The sequence below is a fragment of the Anomaloglossus baeobatrachus genome, chromosome 7, assembly GCF_048569485.1.
Source record: "Anomaloglossus baeobatrachus isolate aAnoBae1 chromosome 7, aAnoBae1.hap1, whole genome shotgun sequence".
In the NCBI taxonomy this organism is placed as follows: Eukaryota; Metazoa; Chordata; class Amphibia; order Anura; family Aromobatidae; genus Anomaloglossus; species Anomaloglossus baeobatrachus.
The window spans coordinates 281,543,572-281,568,235 of record NC_134359.1 but is presented as its reverse complement, the minus strand read 5'-3'; the positions used below and the strand labels follow the sequence as shown (position 1 = coordinate 281,568,235).

Below are 24,664 nucleotides of genomic sequence, written 5' to 3'. Positions count from 1 at the left end.
TGGTCTTCCACCAGGACAAGGTAGTGCTGCGCCCCATTCAGGAGTTTCTCCCGAAGGTGGTATCCTCTTTTCATCTTAATCAGGATATCTCTTTGCCTTCGTTTTGTCCTCATGCAGTTCATCGGTATGAGGAGGATTTACATTTGTTAGATCTGGTGAGAGCACTCAGAATCTACATTTCCCGCACGGCGCCCCTGCGCCGTTCGGATGCACTTTCTGTCCTTGTCGCTGGTAAGCGCAAAGGGTCGCAGGCTTCTAAGGCCACCCTGGCTCGATGGATCAAAGAACCAATTCTTGAAGCCTACCGTTCTGCTGGGCTTCCGGTTCCATCAGGGCTGAAGGCCCATTCTACCAGAGCCGTGGGTGCGTCCTGGGCATTACGACACCAGGCTACGGCTCAACAGGTGTGCCAGGCAGCTACCTGGTCGAGTCTGCACACTTTCACCAAACATTATCAGGTGCATACCTATGCTTCGGCGGACGCCAGCCTAGGTAGAAGAGTCCTGCAGGCGGCAGTTGCCTCCCCGTAGGGGAGAGCTGTCTTCGCAGCTCTAACATGAGGTATTTCTTTACCCACCCAGGGACAGCTTTTGGACGTCCCAATCGTCTGGGTCTCCCAATGGAGCGCCGAAGAAGAAGGGAATTTTGTTACTTACCGTAAATTCCTTTTCTTCTAGCTCCTATTGGGAGACCCAGCACCCGCCCTGTTGTCCTTCGGGATTTTTGGGTTTTTTCGGGTACACATGTTGTTCATGTTGAACGGTTTTTCAGTTCTCCGATGTTACTCGGAGTGAATTTGTTTAACCAAGTTATTGGCTTTCCTCCTTCTTGCTTTTGCACTAAAACTGGTGAGCCAGTGATCCCACTGGGGGTGTATAGCCAGAAGGGGAGGGGCCTTACACTTTTTAGTGTAATGCTTTGTGTGGCCTCCGGAGGCAGTAGCTATACACCCAATCGTCTGGGTCTCCCAATAGGAGCTAGAAGAAAAGGAATTTACGGTAAGTAACAAAATTCCCTTCTTTCCTCCTCTAAAACCAGGGTGCGTCTTATAGTCCGGTGCGTCTTATAGTCCGAAAAATACGGTATTTGCCTTTGAGTAGGTATATAATAGTGGTATCTGTCACAGATAGTGAATCATCCCAGCATATTCTGAATGCACGCTATAATACTCTTATATTTGATGTATTTTTTAATCTCTTTTGTATAGAATGGCTTACTGGTAATGTGGAGACTGGACCAGCGAGGTCGGGTTCAAGGAGCGCCATTATTAAAGCTGGAGTACCACAAGCCTTTGACTCACTGCCTTTTTAAACCGCTGGCTCCAGAAGAGTAAGTATTCAGGCTTCTTCACTCGCTATCCGATGTCAGATCGCAGTACATGGACTGGCTGCGGCTCTCCTGACCCGAGCATGAACACTTCTTAGAAATATGTGCAGATTCTATGCTCGGGTTGGGAGAGCTGCGACCAGATCGTGAATTACGTTCCGACATCGGCCGAATTGCATGCATGTGTGATAGCCTTTAATCTTGACTGTCAGAAAGCAAACCTTACCTCTCTGCTTCTGCCATGAATATATGTATCCTCCTGTAGCCCTCTATTAAAAAGGGTTGTCCGTGCATCTAATCTTGAACTATTGTTAGGTTAAGTCCTCAAAATCAGATCTGTGGGTGTCCGACACCCCCATGATCAGGGGGATCCGCTTCGTCATTGTAACGCTGGTGTAGGGGCAGCGAGAGGGATTAGTAGACCCACTGGACAAGAGGGGACTCGGGCTTACCCCATAGTGGGACAGGCTTAACTAAGATCCCAGTGTGAGGCAGACGCCAGCTGCCACTCCCAGAGCAGTGACTGGGACTGTGGCAGCTGACCCCCAGGGCTGGTGACAGACTGAGGGATAGACAGGTACAGGCAAGGTGACTGAGGCACCCTGGAAAGGTGAATACAGACAGGAATGGTGGGCACAGCAGGGACAGACTGTTATGGGAAGGCAGGTACAGGTATCGGACAGAGGAATAATGGGACCTGACAACTAGCTAGAGAGACCGGACACTAACTAACTCAAGGTGTTGCGCAGGCACCTTCCCTAAAGGGAGGGTGCTTTAAATACACAGTGCCTCTTAGCCAGGTGTGCCAGCCTTTTAAGAGGAGGGCCGGTGCATGCGCGCATGCCCTTAGCACACTCCCAGGAGACCTGGGCTGCGTGCACAGGCTTCGCGAAGGGAAGGAGGTAGCAGCACACGTGAATGACCTGGGGAGAGCGTGGGGAAGGACGTGACCCAGCCGGGGCAGTGAGTAAGTCGGCATCACAATGGGGCGTCGGTGCTACATTCATTCTGTTTAGTGACTTCTCCCAGGTATTGCACATCAGCTCTTATTCTTTTGAAGTGATCCGGTCTGGAGATCTGGTAGCCGTGGACAAATCTGACTGTCTTGTGATTGTTATTGCCCTTTTTTTCAGGGATATGGCCCAGCTGGCTAAAGCTGCAGTGAGCGGGGATGAAAAGGCCTTGGATATGTTTAATTGGAAAATGAAGGCAGCCGCCCAACAGGAGTTCTCCTTCTTCCTCAGCACAGGAGACGGTACGTGGCAGAGCCGGAAAATACTCCCGTGGGGGCTGGGATTTTTCATGATAAATCCAATATTGATCATTTCTAAACTGTTTGATGGATGCTTTACTATATATGTATCTACCAGTAAATACATATATAGTAAACAAAGGGTAATATGTAAAGGATTGCACACCCTGAAATATAGGATTGCCTGGTTCATGTTGCCATACCCTGCAGTCACAAGATAGACCCCTGTGCAGAGGAAAAGCAATAAAAGGGGCAGAGCTGCGGCAGGAAGACTCCATCCAACTGCTCAGTCCAGTCAGCGCAATCCATTTTGTATATGTGATGCAAACTCAATTCCTCTGCATTTCTTTATCGTTCCTTATGGGAGACCCAAACCATGGGTGTATAGCTACTGCCTCCGGAGGACACACAAAGTACTACACTCAAACGTGTAGCTCCTCCCTCCGGCTATATACACCCCCTGGATGACAATCTACCCAGTTCAATGCTTTGTGTTTCAGGAGGTCACACACACTTGCATTCTCTGATATTTTTTTCTTTTTTTCATGGCCCTCCCCTGTACCTCGTCCTGTATCTCTCTGCCCTCCGTTTTTCCCGCTCCTGGGCTTATACACGCCCCCCCTCCTCCTCCCAGCACCATTTTCTCAGCGTTCTTACACTGGACGGCGCTGGGAGCTGCAGCTGTTGCTGTTTTGGGAAAGCTGTCGCTTCATTGGGACTTGGAGCTGTGGAATCCGGAGGGCACACAGAGAGTGGTGTGGTAAGCCACAACCTCTGGTTGTGGGCTTTTTATATACACTTTCAGGCATTCTACAGGAGTGTTTTATTGCTGCAGAGCCCCCCCATCAGCAGCATGTCTGTCACCCGGAGCATGGCTGCAAACATGTATGCTTTTTGCACTGCATGTAAGCGCATTCTGCCAGAGCCGAGCACATTCCCACATTGTGATGCCTGTGCTAATATGGTTGTGTCTCAGCCTAGAGCCTCCTCAGGGGTCCTCTCGGCTGCTCCGGCCCCGGTGGCTGAACCCCCGGCTTGGGTAGCATCTTTTTCACAAGCTATTTCCCAGTCTTTTGCCGACTCCATGGGGCAGCTGTCCCGGACACTGCTGTCTATGCATCAGCCCCCCCCTCAGGGTGTCTCTGCTGCTCAAAGCTCTGCGGAGCCCTCAGAGCATGTTCTAGGTCCCAGTCCCCCTAAACGGAGACGCAGGGACCCTTCTCCTCCCTCGTCCCACGGCTCTGATTCACGTGCCGACGTGCAGGGCGAGGAGGATTCGTTTACTGTGGGCTCAGACGCTACCTCTATGTACCCCATTGATTTGTCTGAGGGTGATGCGGATGTTAGTGGCTTGATTGCGTCCATTAACTCCGTTCTGAACCTCAACCCACCAGAGTCAGAGGAACAAACCTCTCTGGTAGAGATTCACCAGTTTACCTCTCCTAAGAAAGCTAAAAGTATGTTTTTTAACCACTCCAGCTTTCAGACCACTGTTAACAAGCCCAGGGCCTGTCCTGACAAACGCTTTCTGAAGCGTAGTTCAGATGACCGTTTTCCTTTTCCACCAGAGGTGGTTAAGGAATGGGCCCAGTCCCCAAAGGTGGACCCTCCGGTGTCCAGAATCTCAGCCCGCACAGTCGTAGCTGTGGCTGATGGCACTTCTCTTAAAAATCCCACTGACCGCCAGGTTGACCTTCTGGCCAAGTCTGTATATGAGGCGGCAGGAGCCTCGTTCTCCCCGTCTTTTGCGGCAGTATGGGCTCTTAAGGCAGTCTCTGCCTCTCTGGCGGAGATGTATTCACTCACCAGGGACTCTATTCCTGAGATGGATGCCTTAACTTCTCAAGCTTCGGCTTTTGCATCCTACGCCATGTCTGCCATCCTGGAGGCTTCTCACCGCACGGCGGTGGCCTCCGCTAACTCCCTCGCGATCCGCAGGATCTTGTGGCTTCGAGAGTGGAAAGCAGACGCTTCCTCTAAGAAGTACCTTGCGAGTCTCCCTTTTGCTGGGTCCCGGCTGTTTGGAGAACAGCTGGATGACATAATTAAGGAAGCTACTGGCGGAAAGAGTACTTCCTTGCCGCAAACTAAGGCCAGGAAACCGGTCCAGAGCAGGAACCAATCGAATTTTCGTTCCTTTCGTTCCTCTAACTGGTCAGCCTCTAAGCCCTCGACCTCGTCCACTTCCGCAGCCAAGGATCGTAAACCCAACTGGCGCGCAAAGCCGCGTCCTCAAAAGGCCGGAGGAGCCGCTGCCACTAAGGCAGCCTCCTCTTGACTATCTGGCTACGCCAGCAACATCCTTGGTCGGTGGCAGGCTCTCCCACTTTGGCGACGTGTGGTTTCAACACATCTCCGATCAGTGGGTGCGGGATATCATCTCCCACGGCTACAGGATAGAATTTTCTTCCAGCCCGCCAAACAGATTTTTTCTGTCCACCCCCCCCCCTGCTCCAAAGCCGCCGCCTTCTCTCAGGCCGTGGCATCCCTGCAGGCCAACGGTGTAATTGTTCCGGTTCCCGCCCGGGAACGGTTCAGCGGTTTCTACTCAAACCTCTTTCTAGTCCCCAAAAAGGACGGTTCCTTCCGGCCCATCCTGGATCTCAAGCTTCTCAACAAGCACGTTCAGGTGCGGCACTTTCGCATGGAATCTCTGAGATCGGTCATTGCCTCAATGACCCAAGGAGATTTTCTGGCATCCATCGACATCAGAGATGCCTATCTGCATGTTCCTATTGCGGTTTCGCACCAGCGTTGGCTACGCTTTGCAATCGGAGAGGAACATTTCCAATTCGTGGCTCTCCCCTTCGGCCTAGCCACGGCCCCTTGAGTATTCACCAAGGTGATGGCAGCAGTGGTTGCGGTCCTGCACCTCCAGGGGTTGGCAGTGATTCCTTACCTGGACGACCTTCTAGTCAAGGCCTCATCCAGTGCAGACTGCCAGCGGAGTGTCTCGCTCACTCTCGCCACTCTAGTCCAGTTCGGGTGGCTTGTCAATTTGCCCAAGTCCACTCTGATTCCAACCCAGAAACTCGAGTACCTAGGGATGCAATTCGAGACTCTGCCGGCACTTGTGAAGCTGCCCTTAGTCAAACAGCAGTCTCTTCGCCTGGCGGTACGCTCTCTGCTGAGGCACCGCCGTCATTCCATCAGACACCTCATGCGAGTGCTGGGTCAGATGGTGGCGTCAATGGAAGCGGTTCCCTTTGCTCAGTTCCATCTGCGTCCCCTGCAGCTGGACATCCTCCGCTGTTGGGACAAGCGGATCTCTTCCTTGCACAGGCTGGTGGCTCTGTCGCCACAAACCAGGAGCTCTCTTCAGTGGTGGCTTCGGCCCCTCTCTCTGTCACAGGGACGCTCCTTCCTGACTCCGTCCTGGGTAATCCTCACCACGGATGCCAGTCTCTCCGGTTGGGGAGCAGTATTTCTCCATCACCGAGCACAGGGCACTTGGACTCCGTCCGAATCAGCCCTCTCAATCAATGTGCTGGAGATCAGAGCTGTGTTTCTAGCTCTCCTAGCCTTTCACCACCTGTTGGGCAAGCAAATCAGAGTCCAGTCAGACAACGCGACAGCGGTTGCCTACATCAATCACCAGGGCGGGACTCACAGCCGTCTGGCGATGCTGGAGGTTCAACGAATCCTCCAGTGGACGGAGGACTCGAAGTCCACCATATCTGCAGTCCACATCCCAGGCGTAGAAAACTGGGAGGCCGATTATCTCAGCCGTCAAACCGTAGATGACGGCGAGTGGGCCCTGCATCCGTCAGTGTTCAAATCACTCTGCCGCAAGTGGGGCACTCCAGAGGTAGATCTAATGGCATCCCGGCACAACAACAAGGTTCCGGTTTACGTGGCTCGCTCCCACGATCCTCAAGCCTTCGCAGCAGACGCACTGGTTCAAGATTGGTCTCAGTTCCATCTGGCCTATGTGTTTCCCCCTCTAGCGCTCTTGCCCAGGGTTCTGCGCAAGATCAGAATGGAGGGCCGTCGAGTCATGCTCATTGCTCCGGACTGGCCCAGGCGAGCGTGGTACCCAGACCTGCTCCGTCTGTCCGTAGAGGTGCCGTGGCGTCTCCCGGACCGCCCAGACCTTCTCTCTCAAGGTCCGTTCTTCCGCCAGAATTCTGCGGCTCTCAGATTGACGGCGTGGCTCTTGAGTCCTGGATCCTGACGGCTTCAGGCATTCCCTCTGAGGTCATCTCCACCATGACTCAGGCTCGGAAGTCTTCCTCGGCCAAGATTTACCACAGGACTTGGAAAATTTTCCTGTCCTGGTGTCGTTCGTCCGGCCATGCCCCTTGGCCGTTCTCCTTGCCGACCATCCTGTCTTTTCTACAGTCCGGTCTACAGCTAGGACTGTCCCTCAATTCCCTCAAGGGACAGGTGTCGGCTCTGTCGGTATTGTTCCAGCGGCGTATCGCCCGACTGGCTCAGGTGCGCACCTTCATGCAGGGCGCATCTCACATCATTCCTCCTTACCGGCGGCCCTTGGATCCCTGGGACCTTAATCTGGTCCTCACGGCCTTACAGAAACCCCCCTTTGAGCCTCTCAGGGAAGTTCCCTTGTCTAGACTTTCACAGAAAGTTGTTTTTCTAGTAGCCATAACTTCTCTCAGGAGAGTTTCGGATTTGGCTGCGCTCTCTTCAGAATCCCCCTTTTTGGTGTTTCACCAAGACAAGGTGGTTCTTCGTCCGACTCCGGACTTTCTCCCTAAGGTGGTTTCTCCTTTCCACCTTAACCAGGACATTTCATTGCCTTCTCTTTGTCCGGCCCCTGTGCATCGCTTTGAAAGGGCGTTGCATACCTTGGATTTGGTGCGGGCGCTCCGAATCTATGTGTCACGCACCGCTGTTTTTCGGCGGTGCACATCTCTTTTTGTGCTAACCACTGGTCAGCGCAAGGGTCTCGCTGCTTCTAAACCGACTCTAGCTCGTTGGATCAGGTCGGCTATCTCCGATGCCTACCAGTGTTCTCAGGTGCCTCCCCCGCCGGGGATTAAGGCGCACTCGACCAGAGCTGTCGGTGCCTCCTGGGCTTTCAGGCACCAGGCTACGGCTCAGCAGGTTTGTCAGGCTGCCACATGGTCCAGTCTGCACACTTTTTCGAAGCACTACCAGGTGCATGCTCATGCTTCGGCAGATGCGAGCTTGGGCAGACGCATTCTTCAGGCGGCTGTCGCAAATTTGTGAAGTTAGGTTTTGCCTACTTCTCAGTTTGGTTTATTTCCCGCCCATGGACTGCTTTGGAACGTCCCATGGTTTGGGTCTCCCATAAGGAACGATAAAGAAAAAGAGAATTTTGTTTACTTACCGTAAATTCTTTTTCTTATAGTTCCGACATGGGAGACCCAGCACCCTCCCTGTTGCCTGTTGGCAGTTTTTTGTTCCGTGTGTTTCACCGGCTGTTGTTAGTAGACAGAGTTCTGGTCTTTCCGAGTTTTACTCTTTCTCTACTTATGGGTGGATGTCCTCCTTCAGCTTTTGCACTGAACTGGGTAGATTGTCATCCAGGGGGTGTATATAGCCGGAGGGAGGAGCTACACGTTTGAGTGTAGTACTTTGTGTGTCCTCCGGAGGCAGTAGCTATACACCCATGGTTTGGGTCTCCCATGTCGGAACTATAAGAAAAAGAATTTACGGTAAGTAAACAAAATTCTCTTTTTTATTGGGCTCAGGCGCCATACACTGGGTGAATGAACAGGCGAAGAGCAGCCAGGTAATCAGACTGGACAGTCCTGCAAGGAGACTCCTCTTCCTGGACAAGAAATCGGTGCTGGTGGTGGTGACCGAGAATTTGCTACTGTCTCAATTCTTTGTAAGTCCGGAAGGAGAAGCCGAGGAGATTTCTAAGGTGGGTGCACTTCTTGGCTGTTTCAGCTGCAGCAACTTTTGAGCAGTTTCCTAGTATTTATGGAAATTCAGCAGTGATGTATGTCCTGCTAGGATCCTGTCCTTTAGCTTCTGATTGCAATATACCATATTTTTCGTTTTATAAGACGCATCGGATTATAAGGCACACCCACATTTAGAGATTTTAAAAAAGGCAGAAAAAATTAAGGTCCATTTTATAATCTGGTAGTGTCTTACCGGGGAGGAGCAGGGTCACAGGAGGCAGGGGCAGTGCTGGAGTACAGCAATGATGCGGGCGGTGCAGAGTAGGGCCAAATACTCACTGCGGGCTGCGGAGCTGTGCTGGGCCAGCCAGCGCTGATCTGTGTTGGGCCAGATGATGGCCAGAAGTGGCGGCAAGAGTTGGCTCGTGCACAGATGAGAGCTTGAGCTGAGAGTGCCATATGCACACGCGCCAACTCTGGGCGCCATTATTTGAATCTCTTACCACCGACATCCTCAGAATGGCTCATGCCCCGCCACCCACAGCTTCGCTGCCGGCCGCACAGAGCCTCGCTGCCGGCCGCACAGAGCTTCGCTGCCGGCCACACTGAGCCTCGCTGCCGGCCGCACAGAGCCTCGCTGCCGGCCGCACAGAGCCTCGCTGCCGGCCGCACAGAGCCTCGCTGCCGGCCGCACAGAGCCTCGCTGCCGGCCGCACAGAGCCTCGCTGCCGGCCGCACAGAGCCTCGCTGCCGGCCGCACAGAGCCTCGCTGCCGGCCGCACAGAGCCTCGCTGCCGGCCGCACTGAGCCTCGCTGCCGGCCGCACTGAGCTTCGCTGCCGGCCGCACTGAGCCTCCCTGCCGGCCGCATACAGGCGCTGTGTGTTATTTTGTCTGTGTCTGTTGTATGTGTATATATGATTTTGAATTTAGCACTTTATTCTGGTAATTTGGTGATGATTATCTTCAAGTTAGTAAGGGATACAATAGGGGCAGCCGCCATGGAATGGGGGCACCAAGAAAGTTAGGGTGCTTAACCCCTTAACGACCCTTGACATACTGGGTACGTCATGGTGACATGGTGCTAAACGACCCATGACGTACCCAGTACGTCATGGCAAAATCGCGGTCCCGGAGCCCCGGGGAGTGCAATTTGTTTAATTAAACAGTAGATTCGGGAAGGAGGGGACCTCTGCCTGACCTCAGGAGGGGTGGTGCCTCCTCCCCGAACCTACAGAGGCTGTGATTCGCTGACGAACGCCGCTCAGCCAATTACAGTCACTGTAATGTTCCAGCCATTGAAAATGGCTGGAACATTGAAATCCAGCCCTGATCAGTGCTGCTGTAGCACTGGCCATTGGCTGGAGCTGGGTGATCGGTGCTTCACCCGCCTCCAGCTCTGATTGGAGAGACCGGTCTTGTGACCGATCTCTCCAATCACCGTGGATCTGGTGCCGGTGACCTGTGTCCGTCCCTGAAAGCCAAGGAGAACAATCTCTGCGGGTGCCCATCGGTAAGTTGCTGTCCCCTGTCCCCGATCGCCCTGCCAGCCCCGCCGCTGTTTCCTATCGCCCCGCCACCGCCAGCCCCGCCGCTGTCTCCTATCGCCCCGCCGCTGTCTCCGATCGCCCCGCCAGCGCCAGCCCCGCCGCTGTCTCCGATTGCCCCACCCGCCAGCCCCGCCGCTGTCCGATCGCCAGCCCCGCCGCTGTCTCCGATCGCCCCGCCGCTGCTCCCGATCCACCGCTGTCCCCAATCGCCCCGCCCGCCACTGTCCCCGCCGCCACATTCGCCACTGTCCCCGCCGCCACGCTCGCCACTGTCCCCCACCGCCGTCACACCCACCTTTTTCAGCCGCTGCTGCCCCCGAATCGGCCCCCACTGTTCCTGATCGGCCACCGCCGCCTCCTTCATCGGCTGCCCCTTCTCCATCGCCACTACACCTCCTCCCCCCACATGTGCTGCAAGCCACCCTCCCCCCACATGTGCTGCAAGCCACCCTCCCCCCTCCATGTTCTGGGGGCCCCCCTCTCCCCGGGCCCCCCCCTCCTCCATGTGCCATCTCTCTCTCCCATCAGACTCTGCCCCCCCTCCCCGATCTGCTGCCTGCTCTCTCCCATCGTCTTCATCTACTGCCCCCTCTCACACTCCTCAATCTGTTGCCTCCTTCATCTGCTGCCTCTTCTGTCTGCTGTGATCCTGCTGCCTAGATCTAGATCCATCCTGTAAGGTAGGTATCCCCATCTCACCTCCCTCCCCCCCATCCTCCGCCGCTCCTCCATCCGCTGCGCCATTTCCCATCATCCATCCGCTGTGCCCTTTCCCATCCTCTGCCGCTCCTCCATCCGCTGCGCCCTTTCCCATCCTCTGCCGCTCCTCCATCCGCTGCGCTCATATTTTTTTTTTTTTGTATTCATTTTTTTTTTTTTTTTTTTTTTTTACTGATGTCTGTATTTTTTATTTTGCCAAACTAATTTTTTTGTATGGTGGGGGGGTCTAGTTTCCAAAATGGGATCACATGTGGGGGAGCTCCATTGTTTAGGCACCTCAGGGGGTCTCCAAATGCAACATGGCGTCTGCTAATAATTCCAATCAATTTTACTGTGAAATGGCGCTCCTTCTCTTCTGAGCCCCGCCGTACGCCCAAACAATTGATTTCCACCACATATCAGGTACCTGTGTACTCAGGAGAAATTGCACAATACATTTTATGGTGCATTTTTCTTTGTCGCTCCATTGGGAGACCCAGACAATTGGGTGTATAGCTTCTGCCTCTGGAGGCAGATAGCATATAGGAGCCCCGCTGTTTGCCGTCCGCATGTCCTGTCCTGTCCTTCTGATGTAAGGACTGACTCTCTATACTCCCCTGACGATTATCTTTGTATATGAAACGCGTTGGGAGAACAAGGACATCAGGACCTCAATCTCCTTAAGGGGACCAGGGTTTAAGTCCACTGAAATAGGACCACTGGGACGCCCAGGAAGATATGAGGATCTTTTCTGATAGTGGTTGGATCGCCGTCTGATGTGGTGAGATCGTTCCATCCTCCTCTATCTATTAATATAGGGTTCTTGGACCGTATTTTGATACTGTGGTGGTCCAAGGCCTACCGGTGAGCTGTCCTGGTGTATACCTAGCACGGGTCAGCTTACCTGTTTCTGTTATCTGTACAGGCATTGCCCTGGCCTTGATGGTACCCCTATACATGCTAGGGGGGATTGTATTGTGTTGGTTTTAAGATAACCACTGTGGAGTAAGGCTTTACCTGCTTCCATTTTAATAGGACTTATTAAAGGTTAAATTTTAATACTTTGTACCCCGTCCTTGCTGCTTTTGTATGGTCCCACCTTACAAACGTCCGTTGGAACCTTGGGATCTTACCAGGGTCCTGACGGCTCTTCAAAAGCCGCCTTTTGAGCCGCTGCGGGATGTCTCTCTCTCCCGTCTTTCTCAGAAGGTGGCCTTCCTGGTGGCAGTCACATCACTTCGGAGAGTGTCTGAGCTTGCAGCGCTGTCATGCAAAGCTCCTTTCCTGGTTTTCCACCAGGATAAGGTGGTTCTTCGTCCTGTCCCGGAATTTCTCCCTAAGGTGGTATCCCCTTTTCATCTAAATCAGGATATCTCCTTGCCTTCCTTTTGCCCTAATCCAATTCACCAGTGTGAAAAGGATTTGCACTCTTTGGATCTAGTGAGAGCACTCCGGTTCTACGTGTCTCGCATGGCGCCCCTGTGCCGTTCAGATGCGCTCTTTGTCCTTGTCGCTGGCCAGCGTAAGGGCTCTCAGGCCTCCAAGTCAACCTTGGCTCGGTGGATCAAGGAACCGATTCTCGAGGCCTACCGTACTTCTGGGCTTCCGCCCCCTTCAGGGTTGAAATCCCATTCTACCAGAGCCGTAGGTGCGTCCTGGGCATTGCGGCACCGGGCGACGGCTCAGCAGGTGTGTCAGGCAGCTACGTGGTCTAGTCTGACACTTTCACGAAGCACTATCAAGTGCATGCCTATGCTTCGGCAGACGCCAGTCTAGGTAGGCGAGTCCTCCAGGCGGCGGTTGCCCACCTGTAAGAGGGGGCCGTTTTCGGCTCTTTTTATTGAGGTATTGCTTTACCCACCCAGGGACTGCTCTTGGATGTCCCAATTGTCTGGCTCTCCCAATGGAGCGACAAAGAAAAAGGGAATTTTTTTTACTTACCGTAAATTCCTTTTCTTCTAGCTCCTATTGGGAGACCCAGCACCCGCCCCTGTGCCCTTCGGTCTGGTTGTTCTTTTGTGTACACATGTTGTTGATGTTGATTTGTTCTTTTGGTTCATGGTCTTCAGTTCTCCGAACATCCTTCGGATTGAATTTACCCTAGACCAATTTATAAGTTTTCTCCTTCCTGCTTTTGCACCAAACTGAGGAGCCCGTGATCCACGGGAGGGTGTATAGGCAGAGGGGAGGGGTTACACTTTTTTAAAAGTGTAATACTTTGTGTGGCCTCCGGAGGCAGTAGCTATACACCCAATTGTCTGGGTCTCCCAATAGGAGCTAGAAGAAAAGGAATTTACGGTAAGTAAACAAAATTCCCTTTCTTTGTCGCTCCATTGGGAGACCCAGACAATTGGGTGTATAGCTTCTGCCTCTGGAGGCCACACAAAGTATTACACTTTAAAAAGTGTAACCCCTCCCCTCTGCCTATACACCCTCCCGTGGCTCCTCAGTTTTATGCTTTGTGTGGAAGGAGGCACACATCCACTCATAGAAAAAAAAAAAAAAAAAAAGATTTCTCATACATAGTATGACGGATGGAAGAAAAGAGGTCCCCTATGGGGTCCCCGGCATGCTCCCTTCTCACCCCACTATGTCGGCGGTGTTGTTAAGGTTGAGGTACCCATGGCGGGTACAAAGGCTGGAGCCACATGCCGTCTCCTTCACCATCCCTTATGTGGCTCTGGGAGAAGTGGGAGCCTCACCGGTCATTCACCTGCTGAGACCGTGCTCCATCCACAGCCCCTGGTGGAACCTGCTGGACCGGAGCGTTTTCATTCCCAGGGACCGGGCCCTGCAACCTTGAAGGTACTCTGTGTCCCCATGTGGGGACGGTACGGGGAGAGAGGTCGCCTTTCTCCCCAGTAGCGCCGTCCGTTGTTTTTTCATCGGACTTCCGCGCCGACCGTGCCTGCTTGTCGGGCACGGCCTTAAATTTAGTCCCCGGCTTCATCGCGGCCTAGTCGCGAAAAATCCCGCCCCCGGGCCTGCCTGTCAGGCGTAAGGGCGGGATTACCGACAGAGGGCTGGAGCATCTTTGCATGTCTCCCCTCCCCTCTCATGGACCACTATGGGGCCTCCAGATTCCCGCCTTTTACCGGCGCCGCCCATGGCTCCACTCCCCCCTTGAGAGCTCCGGCGGCCATGTTTGGCATTCTGCCGGTGTATGCTGCAGCTGCACAGCTCTACAGCTCCGGGGGACCCACGACAGGGAATCTGGAGGACACCAGCGGTTGGTAAGCCACACCGGTCACCCCGTGCTGGTTCCCCTAGGGTGCCGTGATATATATATATATATATATATATATATATATATATGTATATGTATATGTATATGTATATGTATATGTATATGTATATGTATATTATATTATATTATATTATATTATATTATATTATATTATATTATATTATATTTATATATATATATATATATATATATATAAATATAAATATTTTATATATATTCGGAACGGCTGTAGAACCTTTTCCCATATACCCTCAGTGGTCTCTCTCCTAAGGGACACTTATTGCTTACAGCATGTCGTCCACAAGGAGCAGAGCCCCTAAGGCACAGGTTTTTTTCGCAGCCTGTACCTCTTGTGGGGCTATGTTGCCTGCGGGATCCACCTACCCTCACTGTGATCAATGCTCGACTCCTGCCACGCTTGCTCAGCCGGAGCCTAGGGCACTTGTGGGCCCCTCGGCTCATGTAGATCCCCCTGCTCCCCCTGAGCAGGCTGCAGGGACAGAGTCACCGTCATTGGCCTCTTTCGCTGAGAAACTCTCTCAGTCACTTTCTCAATCCATTGCACAGTCTATGGACAAATGGTCATCTAAGCTCCTTGAGGCATTGCAGTCCAGACCGGGCTCTTCACAGGCCCCGGCCCCTGTTAGTTTGTCTCCTCCAGGGCCTTCTCGGTCCGCGCCGCAGCGCGCTCCCAGGATAGCCCCTAGGTCCCAGGCGGAGGACTCCTGCCCGGATCGCAGTCCCAGACCGGCTAAGCGGCCTCGCTGGGACTCTTCCCCGGCCTCCTCACGCTGCTCTGGATCTCAGCTTGAGGACTCTCAGGATGACGAGGCGGACGGGGGAGCTCAGGGCTCTGACCCTGACTTCGCCCTCAACCTTGATACCCCTGAGGGGGACGCCTTAGTAAATGATCTTATCTCGTCCATCAACCAGGTGTTGGATCTCTCTCCCCCGCCTCCACCTGTAGAGGAGTCGGCTTCTCAGCAGGAGAAACACCAATTTCGATTCCCCAAACGTACGCGCAATACGTTTTTTGATCACTCTAACTTCAGGGACGCTGTCCAGAAGCCCAGAGCGGTCCCGGACAAGCGTTTTGCTAAAAGGCACTCTGACACGCGTTATCCCTTTCCACCTGAAGTCGTTAAGGGCTGGGCACACTCTCCCAAGGTGGATCCTCCAGTCTCTAGATTGGCTGCTAGGTCCGTTGTGTCTGTTGCCGATGGCTCATCCCTGAAGGATGCCACTGACAGACAGATAGAGCTCTTGGTGAAGTCTATTTATGAGGCCACGGGCACATCTTTCGCCCCGGCCTTTGCGGCCGTGTGGGCTCTCCAAGCAATCTCGGCATGTCTGTCTGAGATTAATGCTGTCACGCGGAATTCTGCTCCGCATGTTTCTTCCTTGACCTCTCAGGCATCAGCATTTTCGTCCTACGCCATGAACGCCGTCCTGGACTCCGCTAGCCGTACGGCCGTGGCATCCGCTAACTCCGTGGCTGTCCGCAGGGCCATGTGGCTGCGCGAATGGAAAGCAGACTCTGCTTCCAAAATGTTCTTAACTGGTTTGCCTTTTTCTGGCGAACGTTTATTTGGCGAACGGCTGGATGAGATTATTAAGGAATCCTCGGGAAAGGACTCCTCCTTACCACAGTCCAAACCTAAGAGACCTCAGCAGAGAAAGATCCAATCGAGATTTCGGTCCTTTTGTCCCTCCGCCAAGCCCCAAGCCTCTTCGTCCAACCGGCCGGAGAAAGGCCAGAGGAACTCCTATGCGTGGCTGTCCAAGTCACGCCCCCAAAAGGCCGCAGGAGGCACTGCCTCCAAGACGGCCGCCTCATGACTCTCGGCCTCACCTACCCACATCCTCGGTCGGTGGCAGGCTCTCCCGCTTTGGCGACGCCTGGTGGCCACACGTTCAAGACCGTTGGGTGAGAGACATTTTGTCTCATGGTTACAGGATAGAGTTCAGCTCTCGTCCTGCGGCTCGTTTCTTCAGAACCTCCCCACCCCCTGCACAGGCCGACGCACTTTTTCAGGCAGTGGACGCTCTGAAGATGGAAGGAGTTGTGATTCCCGTTCCCTTTCAGGAACGTGGTCGCGGATTTTACTCCAACTTGTTCGTGGTGCCAAAAAAGGACGGGTCATTCCGTCCCGTTCTGGACCTCAAGCTGCTCAAGAGACATGTGAGAACCAGACGGTTTCGGATGGAATCCCTCCGCTCAGTCATCGCTTCGATGTCACAAGGAGACTTCCTAGCATCGATCGACATCAAGGATGCTTATCTCCATGTGCCGATCGCACCCGAACATCAACGTTTCCTGCGGTTCGCCATCGGGGACGAACACCTCCAGTTCGTCACATTGCCCTTCGGCCTGGCGACAGCCCCACGGGTTTTCACCAAAGTCATGGCGGTCCTGCATTCTCAGGGCCACTCGGTGACCCCCTACTTGGACGATCTCCTAGTCAGGGCCCCTTCTCGGGTGGCGTGTCAACGAAGTCTTACCGTCACTCTGGTGACTCTCCAGCAGTTCGGGTGGATCGTCAATTTCCCGAAATCCAAGTTGACGCCGACCCAATCACTGACTTACCTCGGGATGGAGTTTCATACCCAGCAAGCGTTAGTCAAGCTACCGCGCGACAAACAGCTTTCTCTGCAGGCGGGGGTGCAATCACTTCTTCGGAGTCAGTCACACCCCTTACGGCGCCTCATGCACTTAGTGGGAAAGATGGTTGCAGCTATGGAGGCAGTGCCGTTCGCGCAATTCCATCTACGGCCACTCCAATGGGACATTCTTCGCAAATGGGACAAGAGTGCTGCTTCCCTCGACAGGAACGTCTCTCTTTCTTCGGCGCTCCATTGGGAGACCCAGACGATTGGGTGTATAGCACTGCCCTCCGGAGGCCACACAAAGCATTACACTAAAAAGTGTAAGGCCCCTCCCCTTCTGGCTATACACCCCCAGTGGGATCACTGGCTCACCAGTTTTCTGCTTTGTGCGAAGGAGGTCAGACATCCACGCATAGCTCCACTGTTTAGTCAGCAGTAGCTGCTGACTATATCGGATGGAAGAAAAGAGGGCCCATACTAGGGCCCCCAGCATGCTCCCTTCTCACCCCACTTTATGTCGGCGGTGTTTGTTAAGGTTGAGGTACCCATTGCGGGTACGGAGGCTGGAGCCCACATGCTGTTTTCCTTCCCCATCCCCCTGAGGGGCTCTGAGGAAGTGGGATCTTACAGGTCTCCAGGCACTGAGACCGGGCTCTATCCACAGACCCAGAGACCCTGCTGGATACGGAGCTGAGTATCGTCAGGGACAGGGCCCTGCTACATTAAGGTACTCTGTGTCCCCGTACACATCGCGCACACACACACCAGCATTGCTGGGAGTGCTAGTGCGCCGGGGACAACAGCGCGGAGCGCTCGTGCTATTATTCACGGCAGCTTTGCTGTGTGAATTTATGTATTGGGAACTGCCGCGCCGGGCCGCTGCTGGCTGTTTTTACACTGTGGCGCGGCTGGGACTTGTGGTGCGCCGGGGACTCCGCGCTGGCCGTGCACATAGGACGGCCGCGCTTATTACTTGAGTCCCCGGCTTTGCGGCCTAGTTTCCGTTTCGTTCCCGCCCCCAGCCCTGCCAGTCAGGGGAGAGGCAGGACGCTGTACAGAAAGTCAGCGCCGAGGGCTGGAGTCTGCTTTGCATTCTCCAGCCCCCTTCACTGGACACAGTGGGACGCCGGTTTCCCGCTCTTGCCTTGGGCACGCCCACGGCCCGCCCCTCGTCACACGAGCTGGAGAAGGACGCCGGCAGCCATTCCTGCAGTCCGAGCTGGAGAACGGAGACAAGCTCTGGGCAACCAGTCACAGGACTCTGGCGACCACACACCCGCCTATAGGCGGGCGGTAAGCAGCACCTGAAGTGCTGACCCCACTAAATACCGCTGTGTCCATTTGTATTTTAGCTTACACTGCACTGTAGGTCGCTATTTTTGGCTATATGCCCTCTTAGATGGCGAGACAACAGCAGCAAAAAGCAAGGGTGCTAAGGCACAGGCTTTCTATGCTGCTTGTATTGCATGTGCTGAAGTGTTCATTTGTACTTATGCTTGTATGCTATACATTGCACTGTACGGTCGCTATTCTTGGCTTTATTCTCCTAGAATGGCTAGACTACAGCAGCAAAAAAGCAAAGGTGCTAAAGCACAGGCTTTCTATGCTGCTTGTATTGCATGTGCTGAAGTGTTCATTTGTACTTATGCTTGTATGCTATACATTGCACTGTACGGTCGCTATTCTTGGCTATATTCTCCTAGAATGGCTAGACTACAGCAGCAAAAAAGCAAAGGTGCTAAGGCACAGTTTTTCTAGGCTGCTTGTATTGCATGTGCTGCAGTGTTCATTTGTACTTATGCTTGTATGCTATACATTGCACTGTACGGTCGCTACTCTTGGAGATATTCTCCTGGATGGCTAGTCTACAGCAGCAAAAAAGCAAGGGTGCCAAGGCACAGGCTTTCTAAGCTGCTCATATTGCATGTGCTGAAGGGCTCATTTGTACTTTATGCTTGTATGCTATACATTGCACTGTACGGTCGCTATTCTCGGCTATATGCTCCTAGATGGCTAGACTACAGCAGCAAAAAAGCAACACAGGCTTTCTATGCTGCTTTTACTGCATGTGATACTGTTCCACCGACAAGTTCCACTCGCCCCCGTTGTGTGCAATGCTCCTCTGTAGCACTTGGTCAGCCGGGGTCTCTACTAGAGGTGGCCAAAGGAACCACCTGTGAATCCTGTCCATGGACAGGGACGGTGTTGCAGTTTCGGCTTGTGAATTGCAGTCCAGACAGGCCATGGGCAATCTTGCCAGGGTGAAGGCTCTGACACGGACGACAGTCCCAGACAGCCTAAGCGAGCTCGCTGGGAGCGGCACTCGGCCTCATCACTAGTCAGGGTCACAGCAGAGGACTCTCTGTATGATGAGGCAGACGTAGCTGATCAGGACTTTGATCCTGACACCGCTCTCAATCCGGATACACCGGATGGTGACGCCATGGGGAATGATCTTATAGCGTCCAGCAATGGCATGTTGGATATCTCTCCCCCAGCTCCTTCAGTGGAGGAGTCAGCTTCCCAGCAGGAGAAATCCCATTTCAGTATCTCAAGCGTACATTGAGTACTTTTCTGGCCACGCTGACTTCAGAGAAGCAGTTCAGGATCACCACGCTTACCAGATAAGCGTTTCTCCAAATGTATTAAGGATACATGTTATCCCTTTCCCCCTGACGTGGTCAGGCGCTGGACCCAGGGTCCAAAGGTGGATCCCCCAATCTCCAGGCTTGCGGCTAGATCCATAGTTGCAGTGGAGATGGGACTTCACTTAAAGATGCCATTGACAGACAGATGGACCTCTGGTTGAAATCTGTCTATGAAGCTATCGGCGTGTCGGTTACTCCGGCATTCGCAGCCGTATGGGCACTCTAACCTATGTCAGCTGGTCTTGCGCAGCTGGTCTTGAGCACAGGTACATCTGTGCCGCAGGTAGCGTCCTTATCCTCGCAATGTCTGCATTGCGAATTACCCTATTAATGCTGTCCGAGAGAGACAGTCGAGGTTTCGGTCCTTCCCAGGCTCGGGCAGGTCCAAATTGTCCTAGTCCAAAAGGGCTCAAAAGGCTCAGAGGGGCTCAAATTCCAGGCGGGCTCAATCACGCCCAAGGAAGGCAGCCAGAGGAACCGCTTCCAAGGCGGTCTCCTCATGACTTTAAGCTCTCTCTCTCCGCATCCGCGGTTGGTGGCAGACTCTCCCGCTTTGGCGACATTTAGCTGCCACAGGTCACAGACCGGTGGGTGAGAGACATCGTGTCTCACGTGTACAGGATAGAGTTCTGTTCTCGGCCTCCGGCTCGATTCTTCAGAACTTCCCCACCTACCCACCGAGCCGATGCTCTTCTGCAGGCAGAATGAGTGGTAATTCCTGTCCTCTTCAGGAACAAGACACAGTTTTTCCTCCAATCTGATTGTGGGGGACCTAAAACTGCTCAAAAGCACGTGAAGGCCAGGCGGTTCCGGAGGGCATCCCTCCGCTCCGTCATTGCCTCAATGCCTCAAGGAGATTTCCTAGCATCAATAGACATCAGGATGCTTATCTCCACGTGCCGATTGCTCCAGAGCACCAACGTTTGCTACGTTTCGTTATTCAAGACGAGCATCTTCAGTTCGTAACCCTGCCCTTCGGTCTGGCGACAGCCCTACGGAGTTTGAACATGTTCAGGGCAGCAGTGGGAGCAGTCCTGCACTCTCAGGGTCACTCGGTGATCCTTCCTTGGACGGTCGACTTGTCAAGGCATCCTCTCAAGAGGCATGCCAACACAGCCTGAGCGTAGCGCTGGAGACTCTCCAGAGTTTCGGGTGGATCATCAACTTCTCAAGGTTAAATCTGACACCGACCCAATCGCTGACATATCTGGGCACGGAGTGTCACGCTCCCTCAGCGATAGTGAAGCTTCCGCTGGACAAACAGCGTTCACTACAGACGGGGGTGCAGTCTCTCCTTCACGGCCAGTCACACTCCTTAACACGCCTCATGCAGAGGCAGTCAATTTCGCGCAGTTTCATCTGCGTCCACTCCAATGTGGCATTCTTTGCCAATGGGATGGGAAGTCGACGTCCCTAGAAGAAACGTCCCCCTTCTCAGACGGTCAAGGACTCTCCTCAGAGGAGTCCATCCTTCAAATCAATGTGCTGGAAATCAGGGCAGTGTATCTAGCCCTACTAGCCTTCCAGCAGTGGCTGGAAGGAAAGCAGATCCGAATTCAGTCGGACAACTCCACAGCGGTGGCATACATCTACCACCAAGGAGGGACACGCAGTCGGCAAGCCTATCAGGCAATCCGGCGGATTCTGATGTGGGTGGAGGAAAGAGCATCCACCATATCAGCAGTTCACATCCCGGGCGTAGAAAACTGGGAAGCAGACTTCCTCAGTCGCCAGGGCATGGACGCAGGGGAATGGTCCCTTCACCCGGACGTGTTTCAGGAAATCTGCCGCCGCTGGGGGGTGCCGGACGTCGACCTAATGGCGTCTCGGCACAACAACAAGGTCCCGACCTTCATAGCGCGGTCTCGCGATCAAAGAGCTCTGGCGGCAGACGCCTTAGTGCAAGATTGGTCGCAGTTCCGGCTCCCTTATGTGTTTCCACCTCTGGCACTCTTGCCCAGAGTGTTACGCAAGATCAGATCCGATTGCGGCCGCGTCATACTCGTCGCCCCAGACTGGCCGAGGAGGTCGTGGTACCCGGATCTGTGGCATCTCACGGTCGGCCAACCGTGGGCACTACCAGACCGTCCAGACTTACTGTCCCAAGGGCCGTTTTTCCATCGGAATTCTGCGGCCCTGAACCTGACTGTGTGGCCATTGAGTCCTGGATCCTAGCGTCTTCAGGATTACCCCAAGGGGTCGTGGCCACCATGAGGCAGGCTAGGAAGTCCACTTCTGCTAAGATCTACCACAGAACGTGGAAGATTTTCTTATCCTGGTGCTCTGCACAAGGAGTATCCCCCTGGCCATTCGCGTTACCTGTCTTTCTTTCCTTCCTGCAATCTGGGTTGGAAAAGGGCTTGTCGCTCGGCTCCCTTAAAGGGCAAGTCTCGGCACTATCCGTGTTTTTTCAGAAGCGTCTAGCGCGACTTTCTCAGGTGCGCACGTTCCTGCAGGGGGTGTGTCATATCGTACCTCCGTACAGGAGGCCGTTAGATCCGTGAGATCTAAACAAGGTCCTTGTTGCTCTCCAGAAGCCGCCTTTCGAGCCCCTGAGGGATGTGTCACTTTCTCGACTCTCACAGAAAGTGGCCTTTCTGGTAGCGGTCACGTCTCTTCGGAGAGTGTCTGAACTAGCAGCGCTGTCATGCAAAGCTCCTTTCCTGGTGTTCCACCAGGACAAGGTAGTGCTGCGTCCCATTCAGAAGTTTCTCCCTAAGGTGGTGTCCTCTTTTCACCTTAATCAGGATATCTCCTTGCCTTCCTTTTATCCGCATGCAGTGCATCGGTATGAAAAGGATCTACATTTGTTGGATCTGGTGAGAGCACTCAGAATCTACATTTCCCGCACGGCGCCCCTGCGCCGCTCGGATGCACTCTTTGTCCTTGTCTCTGGTAAGCGCAAAGGGTCGCAGGCTTCCAAAGCCACCCTGGCTCGATGGATCAAAGAACCGATTCTTGAAGCCTACCGTTCTGCTGGGCTTCCGGTTCCATCAGGGCTGAAGGCCCATTCTACCAGAGCCGTGGGTGCGTCCTGGGCATTACGACACCAGGCTACGGCTCAACAGGTGTGCCAGGCAGCTACCTGGTCGAGTCTGCACACTTTCACCAAACATTATCAGGTGCATACCTATGCTTCGGCGGACGCCAGCCTAGGTAGAAGAGTCCTGCAGGCGGCAGTTGCCTCCCCGTAGGGGAGGGCTGTCTTTGCAGCTCTAACATGACGTATTTCTTTACCCACCCAGGGACAGCTTTTGGACGTCCCAATCGTCTGGGTCTCCCAATGGAGCGCCGAAGAAGAAGGGAATTTTGTTACTTACCGTAAATTCCTTTTCTTCTAGCTCCTATTGGGAGACCCAGCACCCGCCCTGTTGTCCTTCGGGATTTTTGGTGGTTTTTCGGGTACACATGTTGTTCATGTTGAATGGTTTTCAGTTCTCCGATGTTACTTCGGAGTGAATTTGTTTAAACCAGTTATTGGCTTTCCTCCTTCTTGCTTTTGCACTAAAACTGGTGAGCCAGTGATCCCACTGGGGGTGTATAGCCAGAAGGGGAGGGGCCTTACACTTTTTAGTGTAATGCTTTGTGTGGCCTCCGGAGGGCAGTGCTATACACCCAATCGTCTGGGTCTCCCAATAGGAGCTAGAAGAAAAGGAATTTACGGTAAGTAACAAAATTCCCTTCTTCTTTGTCGCTCCATTGGGAGACCCAGACAATTGAGACCCAGACAATTGGGTGTATAGCTTTTGCCTCCGGAGGCCACACAAAGTATTACACTTTAAAAAGTGTAACCCCTCCCCTCTGCCTATACACCCTCCCGTGCATCACGGGCTCCTCAGTTTTATGCTTTGTGTGGAAGGAGGCACACATCCACTCATGCATTCTCATTTTAGTTATATCGGTTGGAAGAAAAGTGGGCCCCCACGGGGCCCCCGGCATGTTCCCTTCTCACCCCACTAAGTCGGCGGTGCTGTTAAGGTTGAGGTACCCATTGCGGGTACAAAGGCCGGAGCCTCATGCCGTCTCCTTCACCATCCCTTAGCGGCTCTGGGAGAAGTGGGATCCTGAGCGGTCATCCATTCACTGGGACCATGCTCCCTCCGCAGCCCCTGTGGGAATCTGTCGGACAGGAGTTTATTTATCCTCAGGGACCGGGCCCTGCATCACTAAGGTACTCTGTATCCCCATGGGGGATGTGCATGGAGCGCCTTCATCCCGGACGCTGCAGCAGCTGCTTATTTGTGACGGCCGGCGGACTTCCGCGCCGACCGCGCCTGTTTGTCGGCCGCGGTCTTAAATTTAGTCCCCGGCTTCAATTGCGGCCTAGTAGCAAAACTCCCGCCCCCGGGCCTGTCTATCAGGGGTAAGGGCGGGACGGCCGGCCTGACGTCGGCTGTGAGGGCCGGAGCATCCTGTATGTTTCCTCCCCCCTCACTGATCACTGTGGGGACTCCAGATTCCCGCACTTTTTCTAACGCCGCCCACGGCTCCACTCCTCCCCTGAGAGCTCCGGCAGCCATTTCTTTGGCATTCTGCCTGTGGAGGATTTCCTGGAAAGAGCTCTGCAACGCTGGGAGACCTAAGGCAGGGAATCTGGAGGACACACACTCCGCTTTTTAGCGGTCGGTAAGCCACACCGGTTACTCGGTGCTGGTCCCCTTAGGGTGCCGGAATAGATACTATATATATTTTTATATCTTCCTGTTCGGTCGGGCTGTATACCCTTCCCATATACCCTCAGTGATCACTCTCCTAGGAGACAACAGCATGTCGTCCACAAGGAGCAAGGGTGCCAAGGCACAGGGTTATTTCTTCAGCGCTCTATTGGGAGACCCAGACGATTGGGGTATAGCTACTGCCCTCTGGAGGCCACACAAAGCACTACATCAAAAGTGCAAGGCCCCTCCCCCTCTGGCTATACCCCCCCGTGGTATCACGGGTTCTCCAGTTTTAGCTTTGTGTGCGAAGGAGGTCAGACATTCCATGCATAGCTCCACAGATTTTAGTCAGCAGTAGCTGCTGACTATTTCGGATGGAAGAAAAGAGGACACATATAGTGTCCCCAGCATGCTCCCTTCTCACCCCTGGATGGTGTTGTAAGGTTGAGGTACCTATTGCTGGTACAGGGCTGGAGCCTGACATGCTGTTTTCCTTCCACATCCCCTGGTAGGGCTCTGTGGAAGTGGGATCCTGCCGGCCTCTCAGCTCTGACGCCGGGCTCCATCCACAGACCCATTAGAACCTGATGGAGACGGAGCAGGAGTACGATCAGGGACAGGCCCTGCATCATACAGGTACTCTGTGTCCCCGGCAGGCACAGACACACTCCGGGCTGGCTGGGTGTTGTAGTGCGCCGGGGACCGCAACGTTGGAGTTAGTGTCCCTACAGATTACTGGGGGATTGTTTGTGTATGGGAACGCAGCGCCGACCCCCTCTGGACCGGGCGGCGCTGCTGTGACTTGTGGTGCGCCGGGGATCCGCCGTCCGCGCTTTTACGG

General features: G+C 53.8%; 1 protein-coding gene across 1 annotated transcript in view; it reads left to right on the top strand.

Annotated features, from left to right (window-relative positions):
• IFT140 (intraflagellar transport 140) overlaps positions 1-24,664 on the top strand; it is a 239,048-nt gene that overhangs the window by 36,167 nt on the left and 178,217 nt on the right. Inside the window, exons 4-6 of the mRNA XM_075318259.1 lie at positions 1,208-1,329; positions 2,460-2,581; positions 8,257-8,432. Of these exons, the coding sequence (XP_075174374.1) occupies positions 1,208-1,329; positions 2,460-2,581; positions 8,257-8,432 (420 nt within the window). The remainder of the gene's footprint in view (positions 1-1,207; positions 1,330-2,459; positions 2,582-8,256; positions 8,433-24,664) is intronic.